General features: G+C 42.3%; 1 protein-coding gene across 4 annotated transcripts in view; it reads right to left on the bottom strand.

Moving 5' to 3' along the window:
• Nucleotides 1-16,794, bottom strand: part of DNM1 (dynamin 1) — a 254,922-nt gene that overhangs the window by 75,016 nt on the left and 163,112 nt on the right. For 3 of the 4 annotated variants that reach the window (XM_082262794.1, XM_082262793.1, XM_082262791.1), the window contains exons 12-14: nt 15,599-15,669; nt 13,510-13,561; nt 8,359-8,370 (exon numbers count right to left, since the gene is read on the bottom strand). In XM_082262794.1, the coding sequence (XP_082118920.1) occupies nt 8,359-8,370; nt 13,510-13,561; nt 15,599-15,669 (135 nt within the window). The remainder of the gene's footprint in view (nt 1-8,358; nt 8,371-13,509; nt 13,562-15,598; nt 15,670-16,794) is intronic. The other variant, XM_082262792.1, reaches the window with a different exon arrangement.

Genomic DNA, 16,794 nt, shown 5'->3' with positions numbered 1-16,794 from the left:
CAATTTGGTGAAATTCACAATTGATGTCAATTGGAAAGAGGAAATTAAAGGGACTTGTGAGAATCATGGAGGCTGCCTTTGCAGTATTAATTCCCTGGATGACATGGAGAAGCTTTGGCTTCAATGCCTTTTGACTTGCTGGTCTGGAAGAAGTATCAAATTAAAGGGCTCTGACACTTTTTCGACATTCGCATTATTGTGCGCATTAACACATGGGATACCGCAAAGCACATGTCAAGTAAATAATTTCAAATGGCAAACCTAAGAGAATGCATATGCATTGTGTTCAGCTGCGTTGCAAAAACAAATAGTGCATGCCCATTGCTTGGATGTTTTGGTGCTTTGGCAGCACATTTATTTGAACAGGCTACCTAAATGCAACATATGCAAAAATACGCATTAACTTGCATGCACTAACTCTACAAACCAAGGTGTAAATGTGCCCGTACAGCATGCTTGTTCTGTGTCTGACCTAAAAGCACTTAAAGACTAACTTCCGCTTTTGGATCATATTGCACATTACACCCTTAGTTAGGGTGTAACATGGTGTTAAGCACCCCAAAGGCCCTAGTGTGACAACGCGTAGGAGATCTTCTCTCCTGCAGAAGCTGTCACTTTCAAATTCTGCACAACGGAGCCCCACACAGCTTCATCATTCTTCCACAGAGATCTGTGAATAAATGAACCATAATTCCTGCTTGCCACCACAGCAGAAGGGCTTGTAGTTCTCAATGGCACACAAGGGTGGTGACTACAGTACTCATAGCTCATTGACATTACCTCCAGGGTGAAAGCCCGCTACTCAGTACAGGCACAGAGTCAGAGGAAGAGTCTGCAGGAGCCTGTACATTGCACCCACAATCCACTTATCATGGTTGCAATGTTTTGTAAGCTCATTTACAACAACAATTTAAATGCACATTTGTATGCTGCAAATATGGGTGCATGTATTTATTTATTTTTGTAATCGGTGGACTTTTAGACCCAAGTCTTTAAGTCAGACACAGCCAGGATCCTAGCATTTACTTCAGCAGGCCAGCAATAGCAGTTCCTGTACTTCCCCGTCACTTTAAAGTAGAACTTTAGGCAAAATTTTGCTTGTCATTTTGGATAGAGTAAGGGAGAATTATACCCATGTCAGATTTTTTCTCCCATCTGTGTCCCATTGTGGAAATTTCCCTTCACTTCCTGTCCCATAGCCACACAGGAAGTAAGAGGGAATTCCTTGGGGACCCACAGGTGCCCCGATTGAAAGATTTCCCCTCTATTACTTTTCTGGGGACAACCCAAAATTTGGGATTTTCTTTTTTTTTACTTTCACTCTTTATAATAATGTTAAACAGGACAAATAGAGAGGGTGAAATTCCTTAATGGGGGGCACAGACAGCGATAAAAACTGACAGGTATTCTAATCCTTCTCCCCTCTAGCCAAAACAAAAAGAAAGTTATACTTTAAGGTAATTTTTGGTGGGCTATGAACGGGCATTAAATGGCTCCTAAGGTTTACGGAAGCTCCGTTCAACTGCCCTGGACCTGCTCTTTTGCCTTAAAAAAAAAACACCCCATCACCATCATTAGCCTTAATACTTTACTTATTTTTTCACAGACAGAAAAGGAAACAGTAAAAACATTAAATAAAAAATAAAGCAACAATACACAAATAATGACCACTTACAAAAAGAAGAAAAAAAAAAAAACACAAAGAATACTAAATAAAAAAGAACTAAACTACCCTAAGTACACTGGAAAAACTACACCCTTTGAAAAAAAAAATAAATAAAAAGAGAGAAAAAAAAAACTGTTTTTCAGTTTACCTCGAATTCCATCTGTTTTTAGTTCACAGAGAAAAAGAAAAACTCGTTATATTTGACCTCATAGTGTTATACCTAACTTTTACCCCACACCCACATTACCTCATAGTGTTATACCTAACTTTTAACTCACACCCATATTGCCACATAGTGTTATACCTAACTTTTACCTAACACCGATGTTACCTCATAGTGTTCTACCTAACTTTTACCCCACACCAATATTGCCTCAGAGTCGGTTCACACTGATCCGACTCAAAGTCGCCCCGTGTTCGGGCAACTAATGAAGTCGCCCGTGCTGGGCGACTTCAGCGTGGCTTGCAACGACTTCTCATAATAGAAGTCAATGCAAGTCGCTCCGACTTTGCAAAAAAATAGTGCAGGAACCTTTTTCTAAGTCGGAGCGACTTGAGTCGCTCTGATTAGAACGGTTCCATTGCACAGCATCCGAAGCTACTTGTCAGGCGACCAAGTCGCCTGAAAAGTCGGATCAGTGTGAACCGGCATTCATAGTGTTATACCAAACTCTTACTTCCAACTCATATTATCTCATAGTGTTACAACTAACTTTAACCTAACACCAATGTTACCTCATAGTGTTATGCCTAACTTTTATCCCACACCCATATTACCTCATAGTGTTATGCCTAACTTTTACCCCACACCCATATTGCCTTATAGTGTTATACCTAACTCTTACTTCACACTCATATTACTTCATAGTGTTATACCTAACTTTAACCTAACACCAATGTTACACCTAACTTTTACCCCACACCCATATTACCTCATAGTGTTATGCCTAACTTTTGTTAGGGTGTGCACCCCAAAGGGGTGCAATAGGTGTGCGCAGCCTATTGCATTAGGGTGTGCACCCCAAAGCTCAAACTCAGAGCAAAAGAGGCAGTGGCTAGGGGTGTACACATGTCGCATCCACAATGCTATGCTTCCCAGCCATGGCAGAAATACAGAGTGCTAAGCACATGTGAAAGCACATGTGAACGGGTCCTTCATTTTTTTAAATTATTTTTTTTTAGATTTTTATTTATTTTTTAAAATTTTTTTAACTGCCCTTTTGGAAGGCTTTGGTGAAATGCCAGAGTTCTACAGAGACCCCTGATGTCCTACATTTAAGACTGAGAAAGAGACAGGATGGAGGCACAGATGCTAGAACTGATCCCCCTGTAGCGCAGCCGGGGGGAGGGAGAGGAGGAGAAGCAGGCAACACTGTAGGGGGAGGAACAAGGATCGTTTTCTGCAAGGCGGTACAGCTGGTCCTTCTGCTTGGCAGATGCCTGTGCCCCCCTTTTGAATTAATAGAACCCTGGCCAGGCCAGTAAAACACCTATGTAGCGCTTTTGGTGTGGTTTAAAAAAATGTGACTCAAAAGCTGCCCCAAAAATGCTTAGTGGGGGGCGTTTTTGAGGCGGTTCTCATTTGTTTTTATTGGAGAGAAGCGTTTTTGGTGCGTTTTTTTACCTCCCCAAACATGTTTCAAAGATGCTGCAAGCAGGATTTTTTCACCGCAATGAAAGCGCACCGCCTCAGTGTGAAAACATTCATTGATTTTAAAGGGAAGCATTTTCTTGAGTTTTTCAGGTGCTTTTTTTTTTTTTTTTACACAAAAGTGAAATTTGAAAGGGCCCTAAAGAATTGTCAAAAACTAGAGATGGGAAAGCCTGAGAAAAAAAAAAAACGGAAAAATATTTTTTTTAGTTTTTTTTTGCAAGGCCGTTTTTTGTTCTTTTTCTGGAAAAAATGAAAAAAGTGTGTGGTATATGTGATTTTACAATGACAAATAATATATCTATGACATGGTATTCACCCACTGTGCATGTGCAAGTAATTTTGCACACTGTGAATGGTCCTGCAGTCTTCTGGAACCTGTCACATGTCCCCAGGGCCGCTAAAAGGGGGGGGACCACTGGTCCTTCTGTAGGGGGCCCGGGCACTTAGGGGGCCCCGACAGCAGGAGGATCAGTGGAGCAAAAAAGGAACAATTCCCTCTGTGTCACTCACCCAGCAACTGAAAGCTTGTTTCTCCCCCCGCCGGCTTTCAGTTGCTGGGTGAGAGAAACAGCGGGCCAGATTTAGGGAGTACTGTGGTGGGTTGTGCCCACCCAGATTTAAGTTCTGCCTGGTTGGCTGGTTGCCGCTGAGGTCCTTACCCTGCCCCCACCTCCGCTCCAGCCCGCGCTCACAGCCGGGACAAGGAGACGGGAGGCTGGAGCAGAGAGGAAAGAGCTAGGAGGAGGTGCGCTGTGTTGTGCTCTCCTTCCTGTCAGAGGAGCGTTCTTCTATACAATATATGGGGCATCGCATTGCACTGTACATACACACAGTTTGATTGCCGCCCCTTATCCACACTTACTGCTTCTGGGAAGTAAGCAGCCCTTGGAGGAGACGGGGGGGGGGGGGGGGAAGTGTGTAAGTACAGTGCAATGCGATCTACAGTAAGAGTGATCCTGTCCCATGTGTTGTATAGATGAACGATCTTCTGACAGGAGGGAGAGGACAACACAGCGCACCTCCTCCTGGCTTTTAGTGGCTTCCTCCTGTAAGTTGGGGAGGGGAATGGGGGGCTATCTGTGTTGGGAAATGTAACAGGGATTCAGGGAGGGGGGAATATGTGTTAGAAAGAGGGATTTGGGGGGGATATGTGGTAGAAAAAAGAATGGGTGGGAGGCGACATGTGCTAGGAGGAGGGTTTGAACCAGGAGAGGGGATGTTTGAGCTAGGAGGGGGTGGGGGATTAGGGTAGGGAGGAAGAATTTGTGCTGGGAATGGTAATTTAGAGGGGATGGAGGAGGGATTTGTGGGAGTTTGTCCTAGGAAGGGGGTTGAAGAAAAAAGATGTGTGCCAGGAGGGGGTGGGGGAATTTGGGCTAATAGGAGGGACTGAGTGGGATTTTGGAGGAAGATTTGTGCTAGGCTAGAAAGTTTGAGAAGAAAGGGGATGTATGCTAGGAGGGAGATTAAGGTTGGATTTGAGCTAGGGGTGGAATTGGCGGGTGGGGGCAAAGATTTGTGCTGGGAGGGGAGACTGGAACTGGGAGTTGATGGAATATGTGCATTATTGTTTGGGGAGAATTTTGGCCTGGGGATGGCATCTATTATTTCTTTTTTTATGTATGATGGAATGTTTGTGTCCACTAACAATAATTTTAATGTATTTTTTGTGAAAATATTGTTTTGACATTTTTGCATGGGGGGGAGGGACAGGGTGGTGGTGGTGGCAGCACCTTGGGGGAGGTAGGCTGCACTAGGGAGAGAGGGAGGACTGCTGCTTCCAATCGCCTAGGAGGTCAGAGGGGAAGTGGGACTGTCAGAATCAGGTACCTGCTCCCCCCCCCACCCCCTAGATCCCCAAAAGTGCCAAGTCTTCAAGAGGAGAGGGTGACCAACATCTAGAGTGTGGATACATTTCCACAGTGGAACTTCTGCTAAGAACAAAGCTGTTATTTGAAAATATTGATGAAAAAAAAAATCTTTTCCAAATGCTACAAGGATGACAAAACACATCCTTGCATGCCAGAGGTGCCCTTAGGACATTTAACAAAACTTTCTGGAATGAAATGATGAGGAACATATTGAAAGTGCAATAGCTTTTCCCTCCAGAGGTCTCTAGGGAATTTTAATTTATTTACTGAATAAGCTATACTTTATTTTTATATACACTGCATGTCATGCTCCCAGTGTAACAAAAAGCCTTTTAATTTGTGAAACTATTCCACAATGATTTTTTTCTTCATTTTTCCAAAAATGTAAATTTTTTTCCTGGAAATTTTTTTTTTCCCCAATGGCTTCAATATTTCCTGGAAATTTTACATCTCTAGTCAAAACCACTATGTCCTGTTGGGAAGTTTCCCTGTCATTTTTTATCCTGGAGATGAAACAGGAAGCTAATAGAAATCTCTTCAAATGAGGGGAATTCCCCATGTAGGCAGTTGTGACCCAGAGCAGATGTCACTATTAACCTCTTGGCGCAGACGGCACGCAAATATGCGACATTTCAACAGAAACACAGTTGTGCCAAGAGCATGCTCCCTGTGTGCTCCTGTCACAGCTACTCGTGGCTAGTGGATTGTTAGCTTTCCGATCATGTGACCACTGTGACAGTCAATCATAAACCCTGGTATCTGAAATCCCTTAAAAGGCCGGGAGGCGCCAGCGCCACGGGGTTAATAGACCTCTCTATTCCTGTTCTTTTTGCAACTATAAAATTATGTATTTCCCATCACTTTTAGTGCCAGTGACAATGGTCACAAAAACAGAGAAGGAGGGTCTTCCTTCACTTCTGTGTCTGATGACTGAAGAAAAGATTTCCCCTATTTTGAAGAGATCTCCACTAACTTCCTATTGTGTCTGAAGACAAGGAAGTGAAGGAAAATCTCCCCAACTGGATATTTAAGGTTGCCACTGTTTCTAGGAAAAATACAGACCTTATGATGTATTTCCTATTAATAACATTGGCAACAAGTAACCTTGGTAAAATAATGACCAGATGGCAACCCTAAACACTGAGCAAAAAAAAAAAAAAGGGGTGTCATCCAATCCCTACTCTCTACTCTTTCTAGAACAAAAACTATTGCTTTAGATATGCTTGAAAAGAAACAAAATTATTGAAAATATCCTAAAATATCATGTATTTGTTTTCTGTGAGGCCTGGGGGCCTATTTGTCTTTAGGACAGAGGTGTCAAACTCAATTTCACTGAGGGCCGCATCAGCATTATGATTGCCCTCAAAGGGCCGGTTGTATCTGTAAGATTAGGTGTCCAGAGCACCCCATCCCCTCTATATCAGATGTAAAGAGCCCCCTCACTATCAGAAGTCAAGAGTCCCCCACCCTCCCTTACATCACAGTAAAATCAGAGGAGGGCTGGAGTCAGCTGCATGGTGAGTCAATCGAGGAGGAGATGAGGGGGTGCTGCGGCTACTTAGATAAGTGCAGGATCTGTAGGAAGAGTCCTGTCCTCCTCTCTGTTCCTGACTGCTGACATAGGGTAGGGTGGAGATGAGGGGGGTGCCGTAGGAGAGGTGTGAGGGCCACTTGAAATGGCCTGGCGGGCCGCATTCGGCCCGCGGGCCTTGTGTTTGACACATGTGCTTTAGGAGATTGCCACCATTCAGTCAATATTTTACCAGCCTGGCTAGTAACATTTAAACTTGTTGCCAGTGCTGTAAATAGTAAAGAGGTAGCAACCTTAAGCTGGCCATAATCAGCTCAAATTTTGGCTGATTCCTGAGAATTGACTGAAATTTAATTTGTGGGTGATCCTATGAACACCACCAGGCCCAACAAACTCTTGTTGAAGGATCAAGGCTTTAAAGAGTTAACCAAACAGAGACTGCAGAGAGTTCATTCACACATGAGGCTACTCCTCTGAAAATAATATTTTGCCTCCTCACTGCCTGTTTTATCCCTCACAATGCTGCACCACCACGCCGCAACCAGGAGCATTGTACGCCGCAATCATGTGCATTGCATTGCATTGCCCTATTCACGTGAATTGGTTGAGGTTGACAAAGGTGGCATGCTGTTTGGTTTTTGCTGCGGCCGTGAAGCAAGGCATCTCAGGCATGGCATGTGTACAGCCCTTAGCACCTGATTGCCCTTGTTTAGGCAGGAAGTCAGGGGCATTTAAACCATGTCTCAACTAATTTTTACTGCCCCCTGGCCGCTCCTGTAAATGCGCGCTGACAGCCACAAGTGCCGGCTGTCAGAATACAATATCTGGCAGTGGGAGATTCCTTCATCCAAGTTATTTAGAGTGGACAGGGAAATCTAGAAATTTCTCTTATTCGATTTGCTGAACATCTGACATCGCTATGTTTGTGGTCAGCTTTACTCCTCTTGTTCCACTCTTAGAAATAAACCTGAGATTCTTTACTCTGTTGGACGTTAGATTTATTATTTTTTTACTTATTGTGTTGGCCTCTCTTCCAGCTCAGTAAGGAAGGTCTGGATATTGAAGTAATAACGTGGCTGCCAAAATATGACATGACAGCCTCCTAGACTGCGACAAATAGAATTTAGGAGGGTGACGTGGCTGCCGGTCAAGGTCTGGAGTGTTAACTCTCACACACAGTGTTAGTAGCAGGAAAGGAACAGGAGGAAGGGACATGAGGACACACAGAGGGAGACTGAGCAAGGCAGGAGGGTGCATCTGGGGCTCCTTAAAATTCCTTTCTGAGTGTTTCAGGCTGTATGTAGTAATCAGAGCACAGTATAGTCTCCAGTGTTCTGTAAGGTAAATTAAGGATAAGCATGACATGTTCAGAACAGATTACATTAAGCCTGTGGCTTTGCAGATGACCAGTTTTATAAATTTCTAAACCACTATTTAAAAAAAAAACAAAGTGTTCATATCCTGAAATGTATTTTTGAATGCATTTTATAATATGGTGGCCTGTAAAGTGTACTGCAGTTATTCTAAGAGACTGATTCATGATTTGTTTTCAGTCTGGTTTTGATTAATGCCTGCAAAATGGCCGCCCTAATGCACTCTCACTGCTTGGCGCATCAGCCGCTGCCTGACTACTCACCAGGATCTCATCCTGCACAGGGTAACCATAGCAACAGCAGCAGAGTGGAGAGGAGAGAGAGGAGCAGAAGAAGAGGGATATACATTACTAGCAGCGCGGGTGCAGAACCAAATATGCCTTGATGCAGATCCCACAGCCCGTGCATGACATCTGGCAGAGTCTCACCTCACACACACACATATAGGGCACACGTGCCAAGCCTGCGGTCCGCAATGTTGCACGGTACATGACCGGAGATTAATGACATGGACAGCCTGACGCTGCAGCCCGCCATCTAATTCTGTGCCAGCCATGTGATATGATCCAAATGGGCCTTACTGGATTACATAACAGATGCCAGTAGCAAACGGAAATGTTAAAGCAGGCCTACTGTAGATCACCATAACACTGTTGGTTTTGTGTGCCAAGAGGCTCTTTAAACAGTATCACTTAGTTGATTTGTCCTGACTTCCAGTGCCTTACTGAATGCATTTTCTGTGCTTTTCAGACTGATAATTGTATTATTAGGCAGATCTGTTTATTTTAGCTGCTGTGAAGCATCAGGCAAAATCATGCTTGGCATCCAAAAAAGCAAAGATATAATCTGTCCCATCTACCCATAAAGAGACAACACTGAAAAGCACAGACAGCAGCAGCAATAGTAATTCAGTAAAGCCTGCAAGACAACATGATACAGCTCACAGGTTACACTTGACAGCACGATAAACAGCTGAAAATACCAAATGGTTAGATTACACATTAACAGCATTTCATAATTAAAAGACTGATGACCCTGTGATACACATTTGCTTATAATTAAGAGGATCAAGATATATATTACATATAAAACGTCTATTAGCATATGAAAATATATATATGGGATGTAACTGTGCTAAGCTGACCTCCTATTCTGTACTTACTACAATCAGTTTTACAACAAATCCCCAAGAATGTTAAAGCATAACTCCAGCCAAATTATTTTTTACTTTTGGATAGACTGGGAAAATACTAGACTATAGTATTTATGCCATCTGTGACCTCATTGTGGAAAGAAGTGGGGTGAACAGTCGTCATTGGGAAAGGGTTGGAAAGAAACTCTGTTAGGTTTTAATTGCCAAACCTTGCAAAACCCAAACCAGCACCAAGAATTCAAAACCCACAAGAAAAAGTACCCCCTGAAACAAATGTCTGCATCACAAAGACTGTATGAAAAAATGGCAATTAACATATATATATATATATATATATATATATATATATATATATGCATCTCTATGGGGAATCGGATGTCAGCGGAGACATGTCCGCTGACATCCGATCCGATTCGTCAAATCTGGACGGATGGAAACCCTATTTTCCATCCGTCCAGCGGATCGGATGGAATCGGATGAGCACGGACCGACAGTCCGTTCCCATCCGATTTCCCCCATAGAGATGCATGGGGAACTGACAGCTGTGTCTCCGCACACAGCGCTGAGACAGAGCTGTCATCCTCCTGCTCAGCGGGGGATCGGCGGCTGGATTCCGCCCCTGAGAAAAACGGAATCCGTCCGACGGATAGTGTGAAAGGGGCCTTAATGTCTAAACAGCTGGCAACAAAAGTGAGTACACTCCTAAGTTAAAATTTTCAAATTGGGCCCAATTAGCCATTTTCCCTCCCTGGTGTCATGTGGCTCGTTCGTTTTACAAGGTCTCGGGTGTGAATGGGGAGCAGGTGTGTTAAATTTGGTGTCATCGCTCTCACTCTCTCATACTGGTCACTGGAAGTTCAACATACCACCTCATGGCAAAGAACTCTCTGAGGAGCTAAAAAAAATGAATTGTTGTTCTACATAAAGATGGCCTAGGCTATAAGACGATTGCCAAGACCTTGAAACTGAGCTGCAGCACGGTGGCCAAAACCATACAGCGGTTTAACAGGACAGGTTCCACTCAGAACAGGCCTCACCTTGGTCGACCAAAGAAGTTGAGTGCACATGCTCAGCGTCATATCCAGAAGTTGTCTTTGGGAAATAGACATATGAGTGCTGCCAGCATTGCTGCAGAGGTTGAAGGGGTGGGGGGGTCAGCCTGTCAGTGCTCAGACCATTTGCTGCACACTGCATCAAATTGGTCTGCTCGGCTGTTGTCCCAGAAGGAAGCCTTTTCTTATGATGATGAACAAGAAAGCCCACACATAGTTTGCTGAAGACAAGCAGACTAAGGACATGGATTACTGGAACCATGTCCTGTGGTCTGATGAGACCAAAATAAACTTATTTGGTTCAGATGGTGTCAAGCGTGTGTGGTGGCAACCAGGTGAGGAGTACAAAGACAAGTGTGTCTTGCCTACAAACAAGCATGGTGGTGGGAGTGTCATGGTCTGGGGCTGCATGAGTGCTGCCGGCACTGGGGAACTACAGTTCATTGAGAGAACCATGAATGCCAACATGTGCTGTGACATACTGAAGCAGAGCATGATCCCCTCCCTTCAGGGACTGGGCCGTATTCCAGCATGATAACGACCCCAAACACACCTCCAAGATGACCACTGCCTTTCTAAAGAAGCTAAGGGTAAAGGTGATGGACTGGCCAAGCATGACCAGACCTTAATCCTATTGAACCTCTGTGGGGCATAATCAAACGGAAGGTGGTGGAGAGCAAAGTCTCTAACATCCACCAGATCCGCGATGTTGTCAAAGAGGAGTGGAAGAGGATTTCAGTGGCAACCTGTGAAGCTCTGGTGAACTCCATGCCCAAGAGGGTTAAGGCAGTGCTGGAAAATAATAGTGGCCACACAAAATATTGACACTTTGGGCCAAATTTGGACATTTTCACTTAGGAGTGTACTCACTTTTGTTGCCAGCTGTTAAGACATTAATGGCTGTGTGTTGAGTTTATTTTGAGGGGACAGCAAATTTACACTGTTATACAAGCTGTACATTTATTAATTTACATTGTAGCAAAGTGTCATTTCTTCAGTGTTGTCACATGAAAAGTGATAATAAAATATTTACAAAAATGTGAGGGATGTACTCACTTTTGTAAGATACTGTATATGCTTTAGTGACCCATGTTGGTATCATCCAGAGCTCTGTTTGAGTTTCTTGATAGATAATAACTTATATAATACATGTACTAATACTAATATAGGAACTGGGGTATTGGTACTACGTTTTTTTTGGGTGCGGTTGTACGGTTTTAATCTTTAAGTTATATCTGTGGGAAGTTGTACATTTCTTTATTGTGTCATGAAACTTATAATAAATGTTATTTTTAATTTTTTTCATACATTCTTTGTAGAGTGGGCATCTGTTCCAGGGGGTACTTTTTCTTGTGGGTTTTTATGTTTTTCTTGCTATCTGGGTCCCAAATGAGATTTCTCAGCACTTTATGGCCCACAAAAACTACAGATGAAAGGGTGGGGGGGGGGTTCCACAACAAAACCCCCCTTGGTAGAGCATGGGATATTTATTGATGTGTTTTCTTTTCCTTTCCCAATTTACCCCTCCCCCACCCCCTATACCTCTATATATCTGTCCTGTTGTCATGGGACAGAAAGTGAATTCCCACTTTTTTGTAGGATAAAAAAAAAAAAAATAGAAAAAAATTATTGCCTGGAGTTGGCTTTTAATGCTAAACATCATTACAAAATTGTACTGAACTTCCAAGACCATCCCAAGACCAAGGGGAACAGCAAGACAACCATAGCTGTCTTTAAAGAACTTAATTTTCATACAGTTATTGAATTGAAATCCTTCACCTACCTCCCCAAAGCTCTATTCACACACATGTCCATGCTCCTGTCAGATTCACACTGTGCAACCTACGAGGGGTGACTGCTGCACAGTGTGGAATTGGCAGAAGCATGGACTGGTGAGTTATAAGGCTGTGGGAGGGCTGGAAACCCTTATAATACCATTAGCACAGTACAGGTATCCTTTAAGCAGTGGTTCTCAACTCCGGTCCTCAGGGCCCACTAACAGGCCAGATTTTAGGTATTATCTTGGGGAGATGCAGACTAGAGTACTGCAATCACTGAGCGGCAAATTATATCACCTGGGATGTATTTCAGTTATCTTGCAAACCTGGCCTGTTAGTGGGCCCTGAGGACCAGGGCTTTAAGGCATGGGATTCCATTACAGAATTGTGGCAAATATGTAGCAAAAACTATTTTAATATCAAAAAGGTGCAAATGTTCAAAAGCTAGCAAGCTGTGATTATAGCTATTTCACCTCTTTGTTCCCAATCAGACAAGCAATAAACCCCATTTTTTAACAACAGATACCCCCATCTCCTTCCCAAAACAGTCTATTTTCGCTATGATCAGTACAGTGGGACCCTTCCTCTCACACTCTTCTTGTGTAGGTTAGAGGCAGTGTTTTAAATGAAGGGACCCACTGCAGATGAAGGGTCTTAATGCGATGATTACAGTGAGGGCAGCAGGACTGCTAGGGGGTAGGGGTCTGTTGGTAAGTCCGAGGCAGGTGCCCTATTACTGTATAGTAGTGTCTGCAAAAGCCTTTCGTAGGTTCTCACTCCTCAGAGTTGTGCTAAATTCTGCCTGCTAAAAGGAGTGAGGCTCTATGAAGTTTATAATGAGGGAAGCAGTTGAGAGAAAAGAATGCAGATTATTTGAGATGCAAAGCCTTTGAATGATTATTAAAAAAATATATTATACCCATGCAATTTTATTGTATATGAAGAGAACATTAAATAAATTGAGACTAAAAAATAAAAATAATTTGTACAGTGAACTGACCTTAGATCTTGGAGTGCAGTCCTGTGCTGCATTTAACACAAGCTAGGGCGTAAAAATGGCAGATCATAGGCGGTATCTATCACTGCTTTTCTGAAAAAGCATCCTCTGAGGTTTTTAACTGTTTTTTTTATGAAAATAAATTATAACAGATTTGCATCTGTTATAGACTAACAATCTGTGATAATTGGTGAATTCTACACAGACAAGTAAACCTCCATCTTTTCTTGTATGCAGCAGACTGCCTGTTGAGTTCAAACGTAATAATCTTATCCTTAGGGTATATAAGATGGGAACCCTGATATTGTCCACCTTTAGTCTGAGACCACTTTAAATCAACACTGAACAGACATAGAAGGAACTAACTTATATGTATTATCTGTATCAGCTGTATGTTTCGGTTATCCATATAGGGATGAATACGTCATACCCACCTGGTTTCCAGATGCTTTCTTCTTGTTCATTTGGCTGCTCCTTTGCTGTGCACTATAATAAAAAGCACATTTTCTTGTCACATGAGCGAATGTTAAGTAACTGCCTATGTGATGTCATTTTTACCCGATTATGTGTGATTGAAAGCGATTTTTCAGAAAATACCCAAAGCAAAAGGACAAAGAATGTTATAGTTAATAGGATGAATCTGTATTTTATATATAAATAACAGTACAATGTGGCCCACAACCTACCGAGAGCCCCAATACCAACAAAGAAAAGAAAGGTGAACAATTTCTTTCTAAAAAAGTTTCCTCTGTGTCTGAAAAACTATTTTTTAAAAAAGCTTTCTTGAGAGAAATGTCAAAGCCGTCATTGGGTCTCTGGGTTCTGCAAAGCCTTAAAAAAAAAAATTGTCAGAAATTGTTTCATTGTAGTTGTGATTAATCAATTCCTTTCACTAAAATAAGAGAACTTAAAAAAAAAACTGCAGCAAATGCTCACCGCGCAACTGTTTGGAGCAGGACTTTTGTCACTTGCAGGATCACATGTCGAAAATCACCCACGTGCATTCAGTACTACAATTTTTCCATCCCAGCTGTTAGATTTTTACCTTTTTTATTTTACCAGCAGTATCTTAAGAAAATGTATATTTTTAATATATTTTCTTTGTTATGTTTAGGACAAAAAAAACCCTGCGGTTGGGAGAAACAAATATTGAAAGTGTATGTCTTTTTTTCAGTATGTTTGGTATCATGCCTCACTGTGTACAGTATCCCTAATCTGTTCTCACTGGCTGTATGCATATATGCAGTGGCTGGGCAGGTGGGCTTTAATGCTGAGCTGCTGCAAATATGTGTCCATAGAGAATGGATTTCTGTGCTGAGAGTGTGCTCTGGAGTGACTACAATGTCACAGACAGCTCACGATTGTTGTTACAGAGATCTGGAACTTCCGACCATGTGTCCGATGTAATAGCCAATCACAGCGGTCCCATGAGTGGGAAGCCCACCCCCGCTTCTGGCTTTCATATTCTAGTAAAGGGCCAGGAGTGGCAGAAATATGGGGTTAAGCACATACATTTTTGTCAACCTATTGCAAAGTTTCTTACCTGGAGATCCTGCCAGTAATAACACTTCCTGTGTCAGGCTAACAATCCTAAGCCACTGTCTTGCAATCAGTAGCAATGCTGTCTGCCTGTCATTATGCACTCCTTCATTCAGTCTTAGAATATCAGGTCTGTAGGATAGTCTGCCCATCAACCAGCTAAAGAAGTGCACATGGCAGGCTGTAGGCTGACAACATTCTTTCAATGCAGAGGCTTAGTATAATCAGCCTGAAACAAGAAGTGCTATTACTGGCAGGATCTCAAGAAACATTGTAATAGAAGCCCCCCCCCCCCCCCCCCCCAAAAAAAAAAAAAAAAAAAAAAACTGGCTTAAAAGGGTTAGTTCACCTTTTCAGAGAAAGACAATCCACCCCCACCCAGTCCTTGCTGGACTTACCTCCACAGGTGATGAGCTGTCAGCGCCCACACAGCCGGTATAGCAGTCCAAGGGTTTGAAATCCCTGCTCTTCTCCCTCTTCTTTCTGCAGCACTTCCAGGACAGACCGATTATTGTGCTGTGCTAGTGCTTACCAATAAGAATCTCTCTGATCTGTCCCAGAAGCCCTGCAGAAAGAAGGGGAAGAACAGCAAGGATTTTAAATCCCCGGACCGCTACATCAGCTGCATGGGCACTGACAGCTCATCGCCCACAAAAGGGACCGGGGGAAGCAGAGGGACATTTTTTTTTGAAAAGGTGAACTTACATTCTAAGAACTTCTGGATCAACTGTGGGAAAAGGATTGTGTATATGGAGGTTTTAGATTTTTTTCTATTTTTTTCTATTAGCTGGACTTGATAAGGGATGATGCTAAACATACAAAAAATAGATTTTGGATTTACATACATTTTAACTGTACTTCCTTTTTTAGCTTTCGTTAATAATAAAATATATCCCTGCCACGAGGACTTGATTTCATAGTGGAATACTTAAAATATATGACGAATATATTGTTGTATTTGTTATTGGAACAATAGCCTCTTACTTAGCAAAGCCAATGAAATCCTCATGGTTAGTGTTCATGTAAGACAGTTCTATGTCAATCAGCAGCATAACCTGTAGGAACAAAAGACAATAAGCCTAATACACTGTACAAATATTACATGTAGTTTGAGTTTTCATTGTAAGAGACACTATCGTCTACATAAAATTATATTCAACTTGTCATTATATTTTCCTATATTTGCATATTTGTTTTACAAAAAAATCACTATATGCAGTAGATTTAAAAAGTCTACACACCCCTGTTAAAATGTCAAGTTCCTGTGATGTAAAAATAGGAGACAAAGAGCAATAATTTCAGAACTTTTTCCACCTTTAATGTGACCTATAAACTGTACGACTCAATTGAAAAACAAACTGAAATCTTTTAGGGGGGAGGGGGAGTAAAAATAAAAAAAAATAAAATAATGTGGTTGCATAAGTGTGCACAGCCTCTTATAATTTGGGATGTAGCTGTGTTCAGAATTAAGCAATCACATTCAAACTCATGTTAAATAAGAGTCAGTACACACCTGCCATCATGTAAAGTGCCTCTGATTAACCCCAAATAAAGTTCAGCTGTTCTACTAGGTTTTTCCTGAATATTTCTTAGTCGCATCCTACAGCAAAAGCCATGGTCCACAGAAAGCTTCCAAAGCATCAGAGGGATCTCACTGTTAAAAGTTATCAGTCAGGAGAAGGGTACAAAAGATTTTCCAAGGCATTGGAAATGTCATGGAACACAGTGAAGACAGTCATCCTCAAGTATAGAAAATATGGCAAAACAGTGACATTACCAAGAACTGGACGTCCCTCCAAAACTGATGAAAAGAGGAGAAGAAAACTGGTCAGGGAGGCTGTCAAAAGGCCAACAGCAACATTAAAGGAGCTACAGGAATATCTGGCAAGTACTGGCTGTGTGGTACATGTGACAACAATCTCCCGTATTCTTCATATGTCTGGGCCAAGGGGTAGAGCAGAAGCCTTTTCTTACATAGAAAAACATCCAAGCCCGGCTAAATTTTGCAAAAACACATCTAAAGTCTCCCAAAAGCATGTGGGAAAATGTGTTATGGTCAGATGAAACCAAGGTTGACCTTTTTGGCTATAATTCCAAAAGATATGTTTGGCATGCAAAAACCTTGCACATCACCAAAAGAACACAATACCCACAGTGAAGCATGGTGGTGGCAGCATCAT

The sequence above is a fragment of the Pelophylax lessonae genome (genome assembly GCF_965119305.1).
Source record: "Pelophylax lessonae genome assembly, chromosome: 7".
Taxonomy (NCBI): domain Eukaryota; kingdom Metazoa; phylum Chordata; class Amphibia; order Anura; family Ranidae; genus Pelophylax; species Pelophylax lessonae.
This window is presented reverse-complemented; position numbering and strand designations above follow the sequence as displayed.